Consider the following 18,843-nt stretch of genomic DNA (forward strand, 5'->3'; position numbering starts at 1 on the left):
GCTCCTTAACTACTATCCACAACTTCTGCTCTGCTTGATAAAAGTATGCCAGACCTGTGTATAAAACTAAAGGGAACAAAATCATTTTAACTGCTTGTATCTTGCTATCTACATCCATATAACAGCTTCCAATTTCTGTTTTTATATTATCTTTTGTTTATTCTCTTTCCCCATATCCTTAGCTGCCACACCAGAATCCTTTTTAATCCATACTAAGTATTTCATTTTATCATGTCCCCATAAATATGGATATTGCTAAACCAATTTGTGTGTGGGTAACATAATTTAAGCTACTGACATTGTTTTTAGCTTCATTAATTTTTGTATCCTGAAAAGATTTGAAACTGCCTCAAAATGTTCCACAAAACTGAAATATACTTTTCTGGTTTTATCAGGTATAAAATAAAACCATATGCAAACGCAGCTAGTTTTTTTACTACCATACCAATTATATCCTTGAATTTCTGAGTCTCTTATTTTCTTTGCCAATGGTTCTAAATACAGTGCAAATAAAGGGGAAAGAGGACACCCCTGCTCGGTTCCTCTACTCAAACAGAAATTATCAGACATAACCCATCCACTTTAATTTTTGTCTCTGATCCCTCACATATCCTCCTAATTAACCTTTTAATTTTATCAGGGAATGCAAATGCTTCCAATTGCCCTGCTCATAAACTCCCAGCTTACTCTGTTAAATGATTTCTCTGCATCAAGACCCACCAACAACAGTGATATTTTCTTACATTCAACTTCCCTCTGGATCATCAGTGTTCTGATAACATTGTCAAATGTTAACCTCCTACCACAAAACCATACTGATCCATATTTATCAATTTTGACATCACCTTTGCCATTCTTTTAGCCATAACAGACATAAACACTTTATAATCATGGTTTAAGACTGAAATGGGCCTGTATGAAGCTGCATCTTATGGGTCTTTACCCACTTTAGGTATTACATCCACCACCATTTTCTTCCAGAATGTTGGTGATTCTCCTCCTCTTAAAATACTGTTAAAACCCTCTACATTTTTGTTCCTTCTAGTTTCCAAACTTCCACAGGAATACCACCATCTTTTCCTGGGAACCTTCCCAGAGATTGGTTATACATCACCATTTTTATCTCATTTCTTCTTATTCTGTTAGTATTTGAGCCTCATCTACCGCTAACCTTGGCATATTTATTTCTTCCATAAACATTTCCATTTGTACCTTTTCTTGATCTCCATATTTCTCTGCTTTATACATACTTTTATAAAATTTCTGAAATATTTCTATCACCTCTAAAGAATCTCTTATCTTAATTGTTATAGGCTTCCTAAGCTTGGCGACAACCCTTTCTACTTTCTGTTGCCTGAGTCGTTGCACTGTAAGTTTTTGTACTCTGGTGTTATCAAAAAACAGTTGCTTAACAGCATTCTTTCAACTCATGAATATTATTGAGGTAACCCTTTATTTTCTGCTCATTCATTCTGCAATTGCTCCTCTTCTTGTTCGGGGTGATTCCCCCTACTCTGCAATACTTTAACATTTGTCAGTCCCTCTAAATAATTCTTATTACTGCTTGACCATATCTGTCTTTATTTCCACCCTATTTTAAACTCTGCTTTAATTTTATCCCACTCCCTACCCGTATTTTCAGAATAAATTTCTATCTTCTGTAATAACTCCTAAATAATTTTCACTACCCATTCCTTAAATTCCTGTCTCTTCAACAGATAGGTGGGAAAGTGCCAGTGTCTCATTTTACTTCATTACTCTGCATTTTTATTTTAGTTACTATTGCCATGTGATATAAAATAGTTATTGGATGCTTATCTAAACTTTCAATTAAATGCACATGTTCCTGTTTAATGTAAGTGCTAACTAGCCTAACCCAGTTTTTGTACATTGGGGAATAATATGTAAATGCACTCTGAACTTCTACTATTGCATTCACATCATCCATGCAAAATATTTTCATAAATGTCTTCAAAAAATCTACCTTCCTTTGTTATATTTTCCCTTCTGTGCCCCAAGACACATCTTCACTACTGCAAATAAAATTACAGTTCCCACCTATAAGTAATATTCCCTGATGAAAAATGATTATTTCTCCCAGAATTTTCTTAAGCTCTATTACAGCAGCTTTAAGTGGAATACAAATACATGCCAATGTAATCCTCCTCCCTTGCCAGTAGCTCCACAGTAGTACAAATCTGCCATTATTCACTTTTTTATCCTCTTCCATCACTGTTGGAGTTCCCCTTGCAATTAATATAAGTAATCTTCTTTTCCTTTGTCACAGGTATTCCGTTGAATAAATGTCTTGAAAACCCTTCTTTATCAAATTCATATGTTTAGTTCTTCCCAAATGTGTCTCCTGTAGCATAGCTATTTGCACTCTACATTTTTAACATAGTTCACTAATCTTTCTTTTTTGTACATATCTGTGAGACCACTAACATTTAAAGATAATAAGGAAAGCATTATTATATTAAAAGTTATTATTCACACCTTTATTTGTAACAGTTTTTTTGCTAAGTATCTAGTTTCAGCTTTTGTGTTACATGCACACACTAACGTTTGGCAGGTTGATCCTGTATACAGTTGTTTCTTGTCACATTCAATTGAGCCTCTGTCAAATCTTACACAACTTTTTGTTTTACTTGACAGCCCTCAAAAAAAGGCAAATACATGCCCATTACACCCCTAAAACCTATTAACTTAATACTAACACACAAAAAATAGGAACAACTGTCCCAAAGTGACAGCCACTCACAAACTTACAAACTTGGGTTAACCTAAAAGGAATGTTATCCATGCTAAGACACACAGTAGAATTGCAGTCTGTACCAAGTGCTGTGTGGTTTTCTCTTATCTTTACTGCTCTCCCACAATGGGAGAGCTCTTGAGTGCTTTCAGAAATTATCTCTTAGCCACTGAAGAAAGAAGTATTCTGTTTTTGTTTATCTTCATCAGACTGTCTAGTAGTAGCTATACTTTACCAGAGGAAATATGGCCTTGGGAAGTAACCCATGAATGATTCTCTGCAGAAAAAAAAATGGAAATATCCAAAACAGAAACATAAGCAGAAAGGCTATGCAAGCCTTTGAGTGCAGTTACAGCCTATGATGCTATACAAATTAGTACATCAGAACCCTAAGATGAGCATGAAATGGTCCCTCTTGGATCAGTGTTCTACTCTACTCAACAAAAGCATAAATAAATAAATGCATACATAACTGATAAACCCAGATAATCTCGGTGGCAGGCAACATCCAAGCTGTGCAGCTAGAGCTCTCCACAGGCTGTTTTGCAATTTACTGATAAACTTAATACACTCCATTTTCATTGTACCTTTCCTGAAAAATGCATCTGCTGACTCTCGCACAGCTACACGTGCACAAACCTCACACAATGTTTCTTCTTCATTTCATGCAAATTATCCTAAAGAGGGTCATGGACTTGACAATAAAATCAACTTACTCTTGATTTGAGGTGCACACGAAAGTCAAAAATTGTTGGAATGGCATCTATTCGAAGTCGCCTAGTCTGGCCTGTTAGATCAAAACAAGATGGCTCAAAATGTTTTGAGCAAAGAAAAGTGTATTTGCCTGGCACAAAATTCTTCCTTCTTACAAGTCGAACCCATTCCTTCCTCCTCTTAGGATCTAATGGAAACCTTAACAGTAAGACAGTGTAAAACGTTAGCAACTATTTTAGTACATTAACACATTTTACCAGTTTTAATGTCAGAAGGCTTGTCAACAGCATCCATTTCTCATCCTATAAACAATATAAAAGGAGGCACTGTAAATGCATTTTCCAAAAATTTAAAAGCAGGTTAAAGATTACACGGTTCTACAATAATGTTGGCTTAGGAAAAGGGAGATAAAAGTGCAGCTGAGTAGGTGTTGTACCATATTAAAGGAGTACTGTGCCCAACATGTGAACTTTTTCTGGCATATTAACAAAAGAAAAAAACAAGACAACAAAACTGCTCAGATTTCAGCATTGCTTTGAAATGCATTATGACCTCACTACTTCCACAATGTTTTCAGAAAAAAAAAGCAAAACATGGTTAATGGTATCATTTTGTTCACCTGGGCTGCCTGAACAGAATATTTCGCCAAGCAGCAGATACTGTTTAAAGTAAATGGGGGACACATGATCCAAACACATCCTCTGATGTTTTGAGATGCACTATGGATAATTAAATTCTATAAAAAAGGCAAATGGAACATTTTCAAATTTCATCAGTCTTTATGCTGTAAAAGAATGTAATGTATACGAAAAATTAGTTTATGTTAGAAAACAGCTCTGTTTTCTTTTTCCTCATCTTAAAAATCACACAGAGCGCTGTCAGTGTTTTTTTTTTCCTGTAATGGTGCTGATAAAGCTACTTTAAGAAAAGGAATCGCCCTTTACATCTGCTGCCTCAACAGGCACACCTGCTATGAAGTAACTTTTCAGTTTGGGGAGCAAATACAAATGATAATCATGGATAATAATCCCCATGATTGTGTGTCTTTAACTGCATGAAAGAGAGAGTACTGCTCTTAACTGAAACTTTTACATAAAACAGTAATTCACTACACTACATTTTTACTACATCTGGCTGTTATACCCCTGCATGTGCAAATCCACAGCACAGTTAATTAATGAACTCTGTGTTCTCCATTACTCAGCAGTTACATCAGTTCTACACAAAATATTATTTTTTCTCCATCACAGGAACCCTTATCCCTGCTCAGCTTAGTACATGTAATGCTTATCTATGCCAAGGCCAGAAGAGAGCTGCACAAATACCTAACATCATAAAATCAACCAACTGGATGATAAAGTATCACTGCAGCTCTATCATCAACAGAATGGATCCTATACTCTCTCTAAGTTCTGTACTAGATGCTTTATCATGCAACCTACTCAGGGATGCTTATACTGAATATCTGTGCCAGCATTTCTTCTCTCTGCAAGTGCTGGCTGGGAGGAATGTGAAAATGAGAAGCTTGCACAAAGAATATTACTGCGGTAAAGAATACCCAGAGTGGCGAATGAGACATTTTAGGTACCTCTGTATATCAACTGAAAGTTATTAAAAATATACCTAGTTTCATGATGCAGAGTGATAAAGCCTTGACTATAATCTAGACAACCCAAGTTCAAATAGCCGCTTGGACACTGGAGAAGTTGGATAAGGAAAGACAGGTGTGAGTCCATCGTACTCATCCTGAGGAAAGGGCATGTTCCCAGTCTGCTTGTCCACAACTATCAAGTGAAGGCTTGCATACATACAGGAACAGAGGAATAATACTAAACAAGAGATCATGGATACCATAAGATGCCTAGCCATATACAAGCTCTGGTCAGTCTTGTCAAGCACTGAATACTATTTACTTCCCAAATTTAACAAGGCCTGAAATGGTATCCTTTGTGTAAATTTGTCTCTACCCATCCAGACATCAAGACTAGCCTTAAAAGTAGCCAAAGCAGTACTTTGCTTGTCCTGTAGGGGCAGCTTATTCTACAGGCAGGTAATACACTGTGTTAAGAACCTATCCCTCCAGTAAGTCTTGTTTATGCTCTGGTATAGATTTAGGTCCCTAGTGTGGGTATTTGTGGAGACACTGGTTTTGTGAAGAAAAAGGATATCAAACGGGTTGGATTTTTCATGGCTCGAAAAGCTAGATACAAGTCACATCGGAGAAGTGTGTAGGCTACAGACTATATGAAGAGTCATGCTAATGTTTCATGATGGTTGAAGCTTAACTCATTCACTCCAATGGAGTTCAGGAAGTTTGCATTGTAGCTTCCAATGGGCGGAGCCTAAGCCTTTTGACAGAATCAAATTTATGTCCTCACATTTCAAACAAATGCTCATATCAATGGAACCACAGGGGTTATGAAAGTATAAATGGCAAACTTTTCAGCGCAAACTATCTTTATAGTGGTAGTATTCTTTAGGTTCTAGGTCTTAAACTGAATTTTATAACTCACAGTAAATGTAGTAACTATTATGTTTGTAATATTTTGTAAACAGTTTACAATATCTCAGCAACGACTGAAGTTACACAGATACTGTCAGCAGCATTTTATACATCTAGTTGAGATTTCATATGAGGCTATGGAGTTCTACCTATGTTACTTGGTTGTTGATTTATTTAGAAAAACAAGAAAATTATATCTATATAAATTTATATCATAAAATCAACAGTTAATATCTATGTACCTGCACTAGTCATAGATCAAATATTAATGCAGTTGAGTTTGCCACTGTAAACTTTAAGATGAAATATTTTAAAACCTTGTACAATAGCATGATTGTGGAATTATTGATTCAAATATGAACAAGCAATATTTGAAGCCTAGCGGCATCTGTAGGAGTTAACTACAAATGCACCTGGAGGTATCACTCGGATGTAATGAGAATCTAACTTTCTTGGTTAAAAATCTATGGGGCTTTTCCAGCCGTGCAATATGCTTTGATTTGTACATACCAAAGAGGGCAATGTATTTGATAATGGGTTTGATAAGGAAAGAATAAAGGAATAAGATAACTGTATTTGAGATGGTAGAAAAGAACCAGAGGAGTGGCATGTACAAGATACCGAGTTTGAATCTCACAGGGTTTAACTGGCTAGGCTTAAAATGGCTCGCAAGGGCAGTTAGCCTAGTACTAGCCTATGAACCTATGTGGGAGAGTAACTTGAATACAGGGAATTAGTTTGACAACTCAAGGTGAATGCCACACAGCCCCAGGAACTTAACTACTAAAGCTCTATTACCAGCTTATTAAAAGTATGCTTGGCAAAATTATAAGCAGTTGTTTTAACACCATATACATTTGTAGGAATAAATTGATTTTTAAAGTTTTATTATTTTTGGTTGTTTTAGAATATGTAAGTGTTTTGGAATAAGTTTTGTAGATGAAGTAATTTCATATTTATGCTTTATCTGTTGCTGGGTTACTGACTTTTATATTTTTGGTGGAAACACAGTTGTGTGATTTCTTTAATAATGGTCTCTAAATATTAAATGATTGTCATATAACTTGTATAGATTCTTAACCAATGTTTTCATATTTGTTATAATTATTTAAACTGCAGATGTTTTGTTTTACTTTTGAAGATTATAAAATTATTGGTCTTAAAATCTAATAAATTTGGAGCTTTTCTCCCCAGGTCTCCACTGAAAACGGTCTTCTACCCAGTTGGAATCTAGTGGTAATCAAATGTCAATAGACTATTTTTAAAGGTTTTAAATGTTTTCAATGTTGAATGTGAATTCTGATGAAGTCTCATTGAATTAGAGACAAAAGCACTCCATAGTCTTATGATCCTGCACATTTCTGGAATACTGGCTTGGATATCTGCAAAATAAATGCCAAATAGAAAATGGCATGGCACAGATCCCAGTGCACCCCACTCATTACAATTTTACATTCAGAGAGTGTACTAGCAACTTTCACAACCTGGGATCTGCTGGACTGCAGACTTCAGTCCAGTGGGCAACGTAGGGCTTACTTTAAGTTTGTCTTATTTTTCAATAATTCTAGCACGGATACTAGTATCAAATGCCTTGGTCAGATCAAGATAAACAATGTGCAGAGCATGACCACTCTGGACTGCCCCATGACCTTTTAAAGGAAGCTTACTGGGTTCAGAAGGTGGTACCTACCCTTCACAAAACCAAACTGGGTGGGGTCTAGTTCATTTAAGTTGCCTATGTCTGCATAAATGAATTCTTCTATGATATGTTTCATGGCTTTGTATATAAGGCTGGCTAGGCAGATGAGCCTATAATTATCTGAGTCACCCTTGTAATGGGGAAAATAATTTAGTGGTGGACATTTTCCAGGCATGAGGCACAAAACTTGTAGGCAGGCTGAGGCTGAGCAGTTTAAGAAGAGGCTGGCATAGTTTATACTTGGCACTGATGAGGATGCAACCTGCTATGTTGTCTGGTCCCATGGAAGTATTACTTTTAGCCTTATTCCAAGATGATTTTTCCAGGTGAAACCACATTTTCAAGAGCAGTGGGAGAAGTTAGCAGTACATTTGTCTGCTAATATAGTGGTTATATTTTTTGGGATCTGTGTGTGGGATATTTTTATGGATGACCTCAGTGCATTGTTGAACATTATTCCTTAATTTTCTGATATGGCTGAAGAAAGATTTATAGTTTTCCTGGCATATGTGGAAAAAGTTCATATTCTGCTTTACATTTCCTAATAGTGTTTTTAAGTTCCTTGTTGGAATATTTCAGTGTGGCATTGAGGAAGGGAGGGTGGGACTTTCTTGAAATTTTCATTACTGTCCTTCTTTTATTATATACTTTATTCATATGGGAGTTTCACCAGAGAGGTTTATTCCTAAATGTATCATTATATTTATAGTAGACAGGTAATGACTTTTCTATGCAGCTGTTAAAGTGCTGGTAAAAGTTGTAGGCGAATGCAGCAACCCTCTCAACTGAATCCATTTGCAAGGGATTGTTGCGCAATTTACATGTCTTCTACAAGCTTAACTACTTTTCTCCTGGAGAAGTCTCTAAAGATGCTATAATTTGTTGATGGGGTAATACATTTAGGCCTGAAAGAGATGACAACTAATATGTGGTCAAATTTAACCAGGGACAAGGAGATGCAGTGTGGGGTTGGTGAGGACCGGATCAAGAATGTTAGAGACTATAGTGGGTAGTTTTAAAATTTGCTCCATCACATTGACATTAACTAAGTCTAGGAAGCATAGAGTCTAATTATTTTTAGAGGCCATTCAACATTTGGATGATTGAAGTCCCCAAGCAAGAATGTATTTTGTTTGATATTTAATGCCGCAGTGGTGCTAAGGTAATTTCCATGATCTTTGGGGAACTGATAAGGATCTGTAACTAGAAATGAAGTAATCACTGGATTTGTTAAGGGTGATTTGGATCTCCAGGTGCACCAAGTTTGGATTATGGGTAATTTGAAATGAAGTAATACTATTTCAAACAAATGCAGATACCCCCCCCCCCCCCCCCGCAGTTACCCAACAATCTGTAGCCACAAGAAGCAGCAAACCCTTGCATAGTGGGAGTGTAGTCATTGCACTGAAACCATGTCTTAGTAACTACACAAATATGAATGCATTTGAGTTGCAGGAGGGACTCAAGTTATGGCATCTTTCTGCTTAGACTTCTAGCACTGGGTAGTGCCATCATAACATTCAAATTTGAGTTTCACTCTGTCAAAAGTTACTAGCAAATTACTTAGACAGTATGTGGAAAACCTAATATGAGAGGTATAAGCCATCCCTGGCAAAACAGGAAGTCTTACCAATCATTTTATTCTAGAATTACACATACTGGACCCCTTATAATATGACACCAACTACATAGCCAGTTTTTAAATTCAACAATCTTGTCTTGATATCTAGGCATCATTCTTGGTGCATATTATTCAGACCAGTGGCTTTCCTCCTTCTAACACATGCACAGTAAGTTCACATATGTCTCTCTCTGCATACCCTTCTGGATGGAGCACCTCAGGTCACTGACTCTGACATGGGCCACCACTGGACTGTAGTCATATATGTGTGGTTTAAGGGTCCTTGGGGCCTAGCAACACTACCGATCCTGGTACAGACAAGCAGCTTACAGTCGCTCTGTTCTTTTTCAGTCTGTTGAGTGTGAAGTCTGTATGTTAACTATTGAGTCACTTATGACTAAAACATTTTACTGTGTGGAAGTAGACTTAGTGGGCCTTATGTGCTTAAGTCTGCTTTCCTAAAATCGCCTGAGAAAATTAAGTGGAGCTGCAGTATGGGTGAGTGGAGAAGTAGATGTTGCCTTGTGTGCTAGAGGCTAGGTTATTTTAGATTGTATTTTAGGAGATTTTGGTTATTTTTTTTTTATTTACAGCCTCAGCATAAGTTATGGGCTTAGTAGTGTGATGTGACTGATGTGTTTTAGAGGTATGATGCTTACCAACTGTGGACTGATGTGCAAAGTTTGTCTATATATTTCTTAAACATTTACATCTCTTGCAGATTGCAATATCAGTTGGCATCAGCAGTGACTATTTGGTAAGTTTAAAACAGTTGCCACACTCACTGGAACACCTAATGGAGTTAGACTGGCCACAGACTGGGAGACAGCAGCCTAATAAGCCATATTCCAGTGGGTGGAAGACTAATAATTGTGTATACTTGGGGGCTGGAGTGAGACTGGTATAGGAGACCCTACAGGTTTATGGATGAAGAATGATTTGGACAGTTGTTCCACTGCAAGGAGTGAAAGACAGTGGCTGCGTAGCAGTCCTGGCAATGGAACAACTGTCCACATCAGTCACCCACAGACATGGTAGAGCAATTAGCCTTATAGGATGCATCAGTTAATGTAGATGACCTCACAAATCACCATCATGGCTACTTATAATTTGGTCCCTCCAGTTCCCCCATCACCCATATGCTGGAAGGAAGGGCTTGAGGTGGATACAGGAAGGTTTGATGGTCAACAGGCACAGTGGAGAAAAATGTAAATAGAATAATAAAAAAAAAAAACTCAAAGAGGAGGGTTGAGCACGTTTAGAGTATGGATAATTTAAAAACACATACATCACATTTTGATTTCCTGTCCCTCCGAAGTTTCAAATTGTTGTAGGTCTGTTTTGTCAAGAAATCTACTTATTTATTTGAATCCGTTTACTAGGGTAGAGCACTAATCAATTCTGACCAATTTTACTCTCAGCATAGGGTCAAAAACTGACCAGACATACCAAATAGACACAAATACAATAACATAAAAGTGACAGTAAAAGAGTACAATGGTAGAGTAGTGCTTTCGATACATAGCGTTTATAATTTATTAATTTCCAATATGTACAAAACTGTCAAAACATTTGAGAAATAAGAGTAGAATAACTTAGTGATATGAAAAGGAGCAAAGTATCTTAGTGGTTGTGTTAGAGCGGAGAAGAGTTAAAGTAGACTTAAGTGATATGACCTAAGGGGGTTACAGGTACAGTCTGCTTGTTTAACTGAATGTGAAATTAGTAGAGAACAAAACTTAGAATAAGAGAATGACTTGTTAATTTCAAGTGGAGGGATTCTTACAGTTTGGGTCTGAAAGTTGATAATGCATTTTCAGAGATATGTAACTTAGACTGTTAGGCTTTTGTTTTGGGTTCAAATTTCTTATTTGTACGTGGGGGTATGTTTCATTAGTTCTGAGGTTAAAGGAGGAAGACTGTGTTCATGCAGGAGTTTGAACAGCTCAGATCCTAGCAGCAGGTCTGCTCTTTGGTTAACTGGAAAGTGTGTGATAACTCTACATATTTTGTTTTCTAGTGTTTGAACAGTGATGTGATGTAGAATTTAAGCTTAGGGAGTAGGATTCCTTTCTCTACTGCATATCTGGATGAGTATGAGAGAACAGGGAATATTTTCTGCCCAGAAAAATAGGGGATTCATTTTTTTTTTACTTGTTTTAACAAGATGTAGGTGGAAGCTGACTGAGGGGTCTAAACAGAAACGAAGATGCTTGAAAGAAGAGACCTGCTCTAAGTGATTCTTGCTGTGATCATAGCTTGTTAAAAGTTTTGTTAGATCTGCTGAGTTTCTGTTAAGTTCCAAAATAAAAAAGGTATGTACTCACCATAATGTTCCATCTGTGCTGTCTCTTTTCATGCTTCCTCAACAGTTGGGTTCAGATCTGACCCTCAGTTCCGACTAGGCCTCTTCTTCCAGATCATAGGATTCTTCAACTCTCTAGCTCCTTCCTTTTACCTGTAATGCCCCACGAATCTAACACAACTCATGTCGCTCGTCTTGTGTATTCAAATAAGACAATGAGGCTTGGGTGTTCTTTTAAAGTTGTTTATTACACACAAATACATCAGGATGGATGGCTGTAGCATAAAGCCTAAATGAACTAACTACCTGATTGACTGCTACACACATATATGCTTTCACTCCAGCTGTTCACTCAAAATGGCACTCTTGCTTTCCCATGCTAAGTGCTTACATGCACATGCCCATAGACTGGAATGGCTCTTAAAAGTATAACACACATTCTGATCTACAGTCTCTCTCTTTGACCATTCTGTCATGCAAATAAAAATGGCAATTAGATGAGAATGCAAATTACAGACATATACTGTATAAACATAACATGTCCAAGTTGCTGTGTATCTAGGACTAGGTCTTGAGATATAACCTGCCCTTGAAATGCAATAATCAGAACTGGGTTTAGCAACAGGGATAGTCAATGGGGAATGTTCTGCTTCAGGTTTTTCAGGGATACTTTCAGGAACAAGAACAGATGATGAAATGTTCTCTGGAACATGAACATTAGACAAATCACTCTGAGAATTAGAGTCTCCATTACAGACAAGATGCTGTAACACTGGCTCAGACACCGGTAGTAAATGTACCCAATTCCTCCTGAATTCCATACCTTGTAGCTCAATGATGTACGATCTTGGTTCCTTACACAAATGTTTCACAAGTCCTATTTGGTCAAATCCTATTTTTCTGTCTGCATCCTCACTATCCCACCTTCTTTAAATGGAGTCAGAGGCTTGCTGGTTTGACACAGGAGGACTTTTGGGACAAACGCTTTAGTTGTTGAGCTTTTACTGCTTTGTTGTTTCTAGCACTCTGAATCAACAAATTCTTACTGACTGGTAGCGTGGTTCTGGTTTGTCTCAACATAAGTCTCTAAGCAGGTGAACCAAGTAAATTATCACAAGGAATGTTTCTGAGATTAAGCAAATTAAGGAAAACATCAGTATTGTCTCGTCTGGACTTCTGCAACAGCAGTTTTGTACTGTGAACTGCAAGCTGATCCAAGCCATTAGATGGTGGGAATTCAGAACTACTAGTAACATGAACAAAGTCCCACTTTTCAGCAAATCTTTTGCACTACTGACTTGTAAACTGTGCACCATGGTCAGAAACGACTTTGTGCGGACTACCATGGACAGAAAAATCTCTCTTCAACTTCATAGTGGAAGTAGTGGAAGTTAGGTTAGGAAGAAGGTGAATCTCAACCCAATTTGAATAAGAGTCTACTAACACCAAGTAGCCAAGGAACCAAAATCGTACATCTGGGCTGTCCAAAATATGGCCCGTGGTGCAATTATTTGCGGCTTGTGACTTAAAACGCTGGACAACAAGCTGTGCAGTCACTAACACCACCTAGTCTCCATGCAAGTTGCAAGGATTCACCGGATCTGCAAACCCTTACTATAAGATGTCAAAGCATGCACCTTGATGAACAATACAAAACAAAAACTGATGGTTTTTGGAAGGAGTTACGGGTGCTCACCAGAGTGCAAAAGTTGAGACAGCAATCGTAGCATCTTAGTTTTTCATAACGAGAGTGATAGAACTTGCATCGCATGTTAGAGTTTACACACATACACACTCAAATCCATTTTTATTTAATGCACATTTTATGAAGGTCAGGGTGAAATGTGAAAGGCAAACTGGAGATGACTGTTAAGGTATACTGACATGACACTGTGTGAAGTATTCTTGGTTTATGTCTTATAAACACTCTCCTTTCAGATGCTTTATGGCAGGTGTTGCCTTAACAGTCATTTCCGGTTTGCCTTCAAATTTCACCCTGACCTTCATAAAATGTGCAGTAAATAAAAATGTATCAGATCGTGTATGTAAACTCTAACATGCGATGCAAGTTCTATCATTCTAGTAAGGTTACAAGTGAATAATGACAAGAACTAAAAATTACTCATGACTTAGTTCTATTGTGCATTTTGTTCCCCTATTATCAAGTAAGAACTCTGGCTTGTCAGCCGAATAATGTTTTAAGCTGGAAGGGTTAACATTTGGCTGTCCAAGTAAGGAATCTGATTGATGCATGATAAACCAGCATAATTAATTTAATGCAGGAAGTAGGATTCAGTACAGGTCTGTAGTTAATAATGCTGTGATGGCTAGTAGACAGAGAAGAATAAAGCCACAGAGGGCAGGATCTTAAGTGACTACAACTGGTTTTCACCATTTTCCCACTCTGTGATCAGCCATTTTCTCTGCATCATCTGTCACAAGGAATTTACTCTCTAAGGCTAAGCAGAGGGTCACTCTATTGTTTGGGTCAGCTTTTGAACCACCATCCTTGCAAGTAGTAGTAGCAATTGTGAAAGGCCAGATATGGTTCCCCACACAAGAGGCCCTACAGCTCCAAGATCCTCTGAGTGCAGATCGACAAACCACTCATCCCTTTTTTCTTTTGGTGAGCCTCCCATTTCTGCAGCCATAACTGTCGCAGGTCTAATAATTAATAAGTTCATGGCAGTGTGAGGAATTAAGTGCTGATGGGCTCCATTTCAAGCTTTGAGCAGCCATTGGTGGCTTTCAAGGTCTTGGAGGCAGAAATACTTCCAGAAGGACTTCTTATTGGATTTGTTACTTTTATACCAAACCTGTTTCTGTTGCTGCTGTAATGTAATTACCATATCTCTCAACCAGTCAAGGGCAAATTTAAACAGAATCAGGGATAAATCCAGAAAAAAATTGGGGACAATCAAGGACGCTTTTAAATAATAGTTATATTAACTTGAGACATTAATAGAAGAGAATGTGAATTAATATACATTTCCTGATGGAAAATAAGTCTACAATTCCTAATTATTGTCATTATTTATTAGGTATAATTCACCACCTTTCCTCCAGTGAGGCTAGATCCCAGAGTCATGGCACTGGGAAGGGGGGTAAGCCCAGAATCATATGCAAACTTAAAAAAGGTTCCAAGGATGTCTGCTATGACTAAGGAAATACTGAAAAGAAAAAGTATAAACTGGACAGCAAGGCACTGGCATTGAAGAGAAGGTGAACTAAATGTGGCACAGTAGGACAGCAAGGAAAGCCTTGGCTGGAGCAGCAAAGATATGATGTCATTCAGTGATGAGCTGATAGAATGGTTATAAAAGGGGCTGTGTTTGAGCTTGCTGGGCACATGAAGAAAGGAGAAGGCATTCACCAACTCAGGCACAGCCGTTTTACAAAGGGGCAAACAGGGACAATTTGAGACTGGGAGGGCTGTTAGAAAATAGTTGACAATGAAGCAGTAATTTTGTACACCAAATGTTTTGAGTGCTTGCCTGATATGTACACATTTTGCTATTTTAGAATGCACTGGCTCAGGAAGAAGGATTGCTGGATACTTGATAGTTAAAGGCCAGTCAATGACTGTTCAATGTACATATGCCAACAAAGGAATAATAATGGCTAGAGAGAGAATTATGGTGGTAGATAATTTCTCCCAGATGTTACATTAGGGAAGACAAATAAAAAACTAAAAGGTGGGAAGTTTACATGAAGTGAAGAAGGACAGCTCCATGATTTTGGCATTTACTGATTTTTTGTTGCTATCCTCTTCAGGAAAGTTTAGAGTATTTAATGTGTGTTACTTTCCCTTTCCTAACAACTTATCTGAACTAGCTCTGCCATATAAGGGGTTGTGCATTAATGCAGGAAGATCCGATTATGCTTCTTCTTAAAGATGAACTGTTTGTACTTGTACTTGGAGTTTGCCTTAGTTATTTTTATTGTCAGTATATGAACATTGCTGAATTTAAGACATCATTATTTTCCATACTCACTGTATTAGAGTTAGACTGAAGAAAGATGTCCAGTGCATGAAAGGTTTGTGCCAAGAAGTTTTGTACACTGTTTTGTTCCAGGCCTCCAGGGTGAATCTCGTGGTCACATTTCTGTGCAATTAGTGTTGTTGGCTTGTTCAGCATACTGAGGTTGTGCTTAGTGCTACTTACCCTCAAAGAAAAATCCCTAACAAGAAAAGAAAAACTGAAGATGAAAAGCGAGTGTATCAAAGCTGATAGGAATCAGAATATTTGATTACAAACAACAGGAATAAAATTCAATGTCTTGTTTGCATGCAAGTTTTGTCAGTGCCTGAAGAGTATAATGTGAAATGACACTACAGTACATTACACAATAAAACATTTGATATGTATAGTGGACAATCATGACGCACCATTACTGCAGAATATAAGAAGAAATTGATGCAGCAAACCAGTTTTTTTGCAAAACTTAGCACTGAACAAAGTTCGAGCCTTGTTGCTTTGTACAAAGTATCACTGAAGTTAGTAAAAGCAAAAAAGCCTTTTAGTGATGGTTTGACAGTGAAGAAATGTGCAATTGAAATGGCAAAACAATTTAATGAGCCGAAATTAGCTGAGAAGTCTGAAACAGTGGCATTATCTTAACAGACTGTTCATTGCAAGATGAGTACAACACATGGATCAATATATTTCAAAAAAGCTGTGTGATTTAATAGCAAAATGTGAGTACTTTTCATTGGGTCTGGATGAAAGCATTGATCAAGCAGATGTAAATCAACTGTTAATTTTTGTTCAAACTATTCAAGAGGACTTTACTATTAACAAAAAACTCCTCAGCCTTATACCTTGGGACTACTAAAAGGGACTGATATTTTTGAAGCAGTTCAATAGTCTGTTATGAACTATGGGGGATTTGATAAATGTTCCTGCATTGTAACAGATAGGGCCAAAGCTATGACCGGGACTGGAAGCAGTTTTTGTGGACTACTGAAACAAAATAATATTAACTGCCTCACAATTCATTGCATAATTCACCAAGAAGCACTCTGTGGAAAATTCCTACGTCAAGCTAATTCCATGAAAGTAGCTGTAAAAATAACTAATATTATACGAGGAGGTAATAGTTCTCGGAGTCATCGTAAGTGTCGCGATTTCTGGCATGAAATGGATACTGCATATGGGGATTTGTTCCTTCATTATGATATTCGCTGGTTGAGTGCTGGAAAATGTCTGGAACGCTTTTTTACCATTCAGAAAGAAATACTCATATTTCTTAAAGATGATGTGAAGTCTGACATAACAGAACTTGAAAATCAGTTGGAAGATCCCCATATTTTTATCAGATCTTGCATTTATAACCGATATGACCAACCATTTGAATGAGATGAACTTAAAACTGCAGGGCAAACAACAGTATATTGCCAACTTATAAGGTCACTTGAATGGCTTTAAAAGTAAATTCAAGCTTTTTAAATCGACATTGGCTAATAAAATTTTTACTTTTTTTCAGAATTGCAAAGAACATTTTTGAAGAAATGAAGAATTTTGAGGAAATATTTTCAGCTCATGTAAAGTATACAGATATGATTATTGAGGATTTTGAGACTCTATTTGGTGATTTTAAGGAACTTGGAGATATTTCAATTTTTACTCAGCCCTTGACTGTCACCACTGAATATGTAAGATTTGACCTTCAGCTGTAATTGTGTAATTTGCAATCAGACCCTTTTTATACCAACAGAAGTGAAAAAGGAGAAGATTTTTTTTTAATTACTACCAATAGAGAGATACCCGAAATTGAGAATGTTTGGATTCAAGATGTGCTCAATGCTCGGGAGCACATATCTTTGCAAAAGCATTTTCTCTTAAATCGAAGTACAGATGATCATTGACAGAAAATTCTCTTGCAAATTTACTGCGATTGGCAACTATAAGCATCTACACTGACATAGCTACTTTAGTAAATGAAGCCAAACTACCACAGAACTCTCAATAAAATGAAGGGGTTGAGTGGTATGCTGGCCACAAATGTAAACAGGATTTGGTCAAAACTTTAAAGAGATGTATGATAAGCACTCCAGAACAAACATTCAGTTTCTAAAAAGGACTAATGTTTTGTGCATTTGTATCTACCAATTTCCAGTGGTTCAGACCTGTGAAGAATTGACTTAAGGCTGCACTGCCAGAGGCTACCAAGAAGAGTCAGCATGCAGAAAGAAACATTGACACTGTTAACAACTGAGTTATAAGGGTTAAATGTCAACAGGTTTAACATTTTATTTACTACAGCTAGAAAACTGGCCCTTAATGGAAAGATATTTGTTCTTAAAAACTTACTGCATCTTGTCTTCTGTTTCAATAACATTTTTTATACACAGCCTGACTTCTTCTTTTTATGAAATTGTTGAAGTGCTTCCTAAACCTAACTAATGGTAGGACTCCCCAGGTAATTTCAATATATACACTGTATTTATTATTGTGCATGCGGCCCTCCAATATATCTTTTTTTTTTTTAAATGCGGCCCTCGGATTACCTAAGGTTGGACAGCCCTGTTATACATTGAGTCACAAGGTATGGAACTCAGGTAGAATCAAAAACATTTACTACTGGTGTCCGAGCCACTGTTACAGCATCTTGTCTGTAATGGAGTCTCTAATTCTCAGATTAATTTGTCCAATGTTCCTGTTCCAGAGAACAATTCGTCATCTGTTCCTGTTCTGGAAAGTATCACTGGAAATCTTGAAGCAGAACATTCCCCTGTGATTGTCCCTGTTGCTAAACCCGGTTCTGATTATAACATTACGAAGTCAGGTCGTATCTCAAATGCTAGTCCTAGATACACAGCAACCTGGACATGATTGTTATCGTTTATATATGTATGTATAATCTGCATGCTCATCTCACTACTCTGTCATGCAAATTAAAAATGACAAAGAGGGAAGATGTAGATCAGAGTGTGTGTTGACCTTTAAGAGCCATTCCAGTTTATGAGCACATGCATATAAGTACTGAGCACATGCAAGCAAGAGTGCCATTTTGAGTGAGCAGCCAGAGCAAAAGCATGTATGTGTGTAGCAATCAGTCATTTAGTTCATTTGTTTAAGTTTTATGTTCCAGTCATCCATCCTGATGTGTTTGTGTGTGTGTGTAATAAACAACTTAAATGAAAACCAAAGCCTCATAGTCTTATTTGAATACACAAGACAAATGACAGTTGCCACAGACCTGGTAGAGTGGGCTTGGGGTGCTTTTGGTAAAGGTAAAGCCCACT

General features: G+C 37.3%; 1 protein-coding gene across 2 annotated transcripts in view; it reads right to left on the bottom strand.

Moving 5' to 3' along the window:
* THAP2 (THAP domain containing 2) overlaps positions 1-18,843 on the bottom strand; it is a 456,918-nt gene that overhangs the window by 263,613 nt on the left and 174,462 nt on the right. Inside the window, exons 1-2 of one of the 2 annotated variants that reach the window (XM_044057000.1) lie at positions 15,590-15,790; positions 3,469-3,664 (exon numbers count right to left, since the gene is read on the bottom strand). In XM_044057000.1, coding sequence (XP_043912935.1) covers positions 3,469-3,664; positions 15,590-15,627 — 234 coding nt within the window. In that variant the 5' untranslated portion in view covers positions 15,628-15,790. Of the gene's footprint in view, positions 1-3,468; positions 3,665-15,589; positions 15,791-18,843 lie in introns of those variants that run through there. The other variant, XM_044056999.1, reaches the window with a different exon arrangement.

The sequence above is a fragment of the Protopterus annectens genome, chromosome 15.part0, assembly GCF_019279795.1.
Source record: "Protopterus annectens isolate FY-2018-M chromosome 15.part0, PAN1.0, whole genome shotgun sequence".
In the NCBI taxonomy this organism is placed as follows: domain Eukaryota; kingdom Metazoa; phylum Chordata; order Ceratodontiformes; family Protopteridae; genus Protopterus; species Protopterus annectens.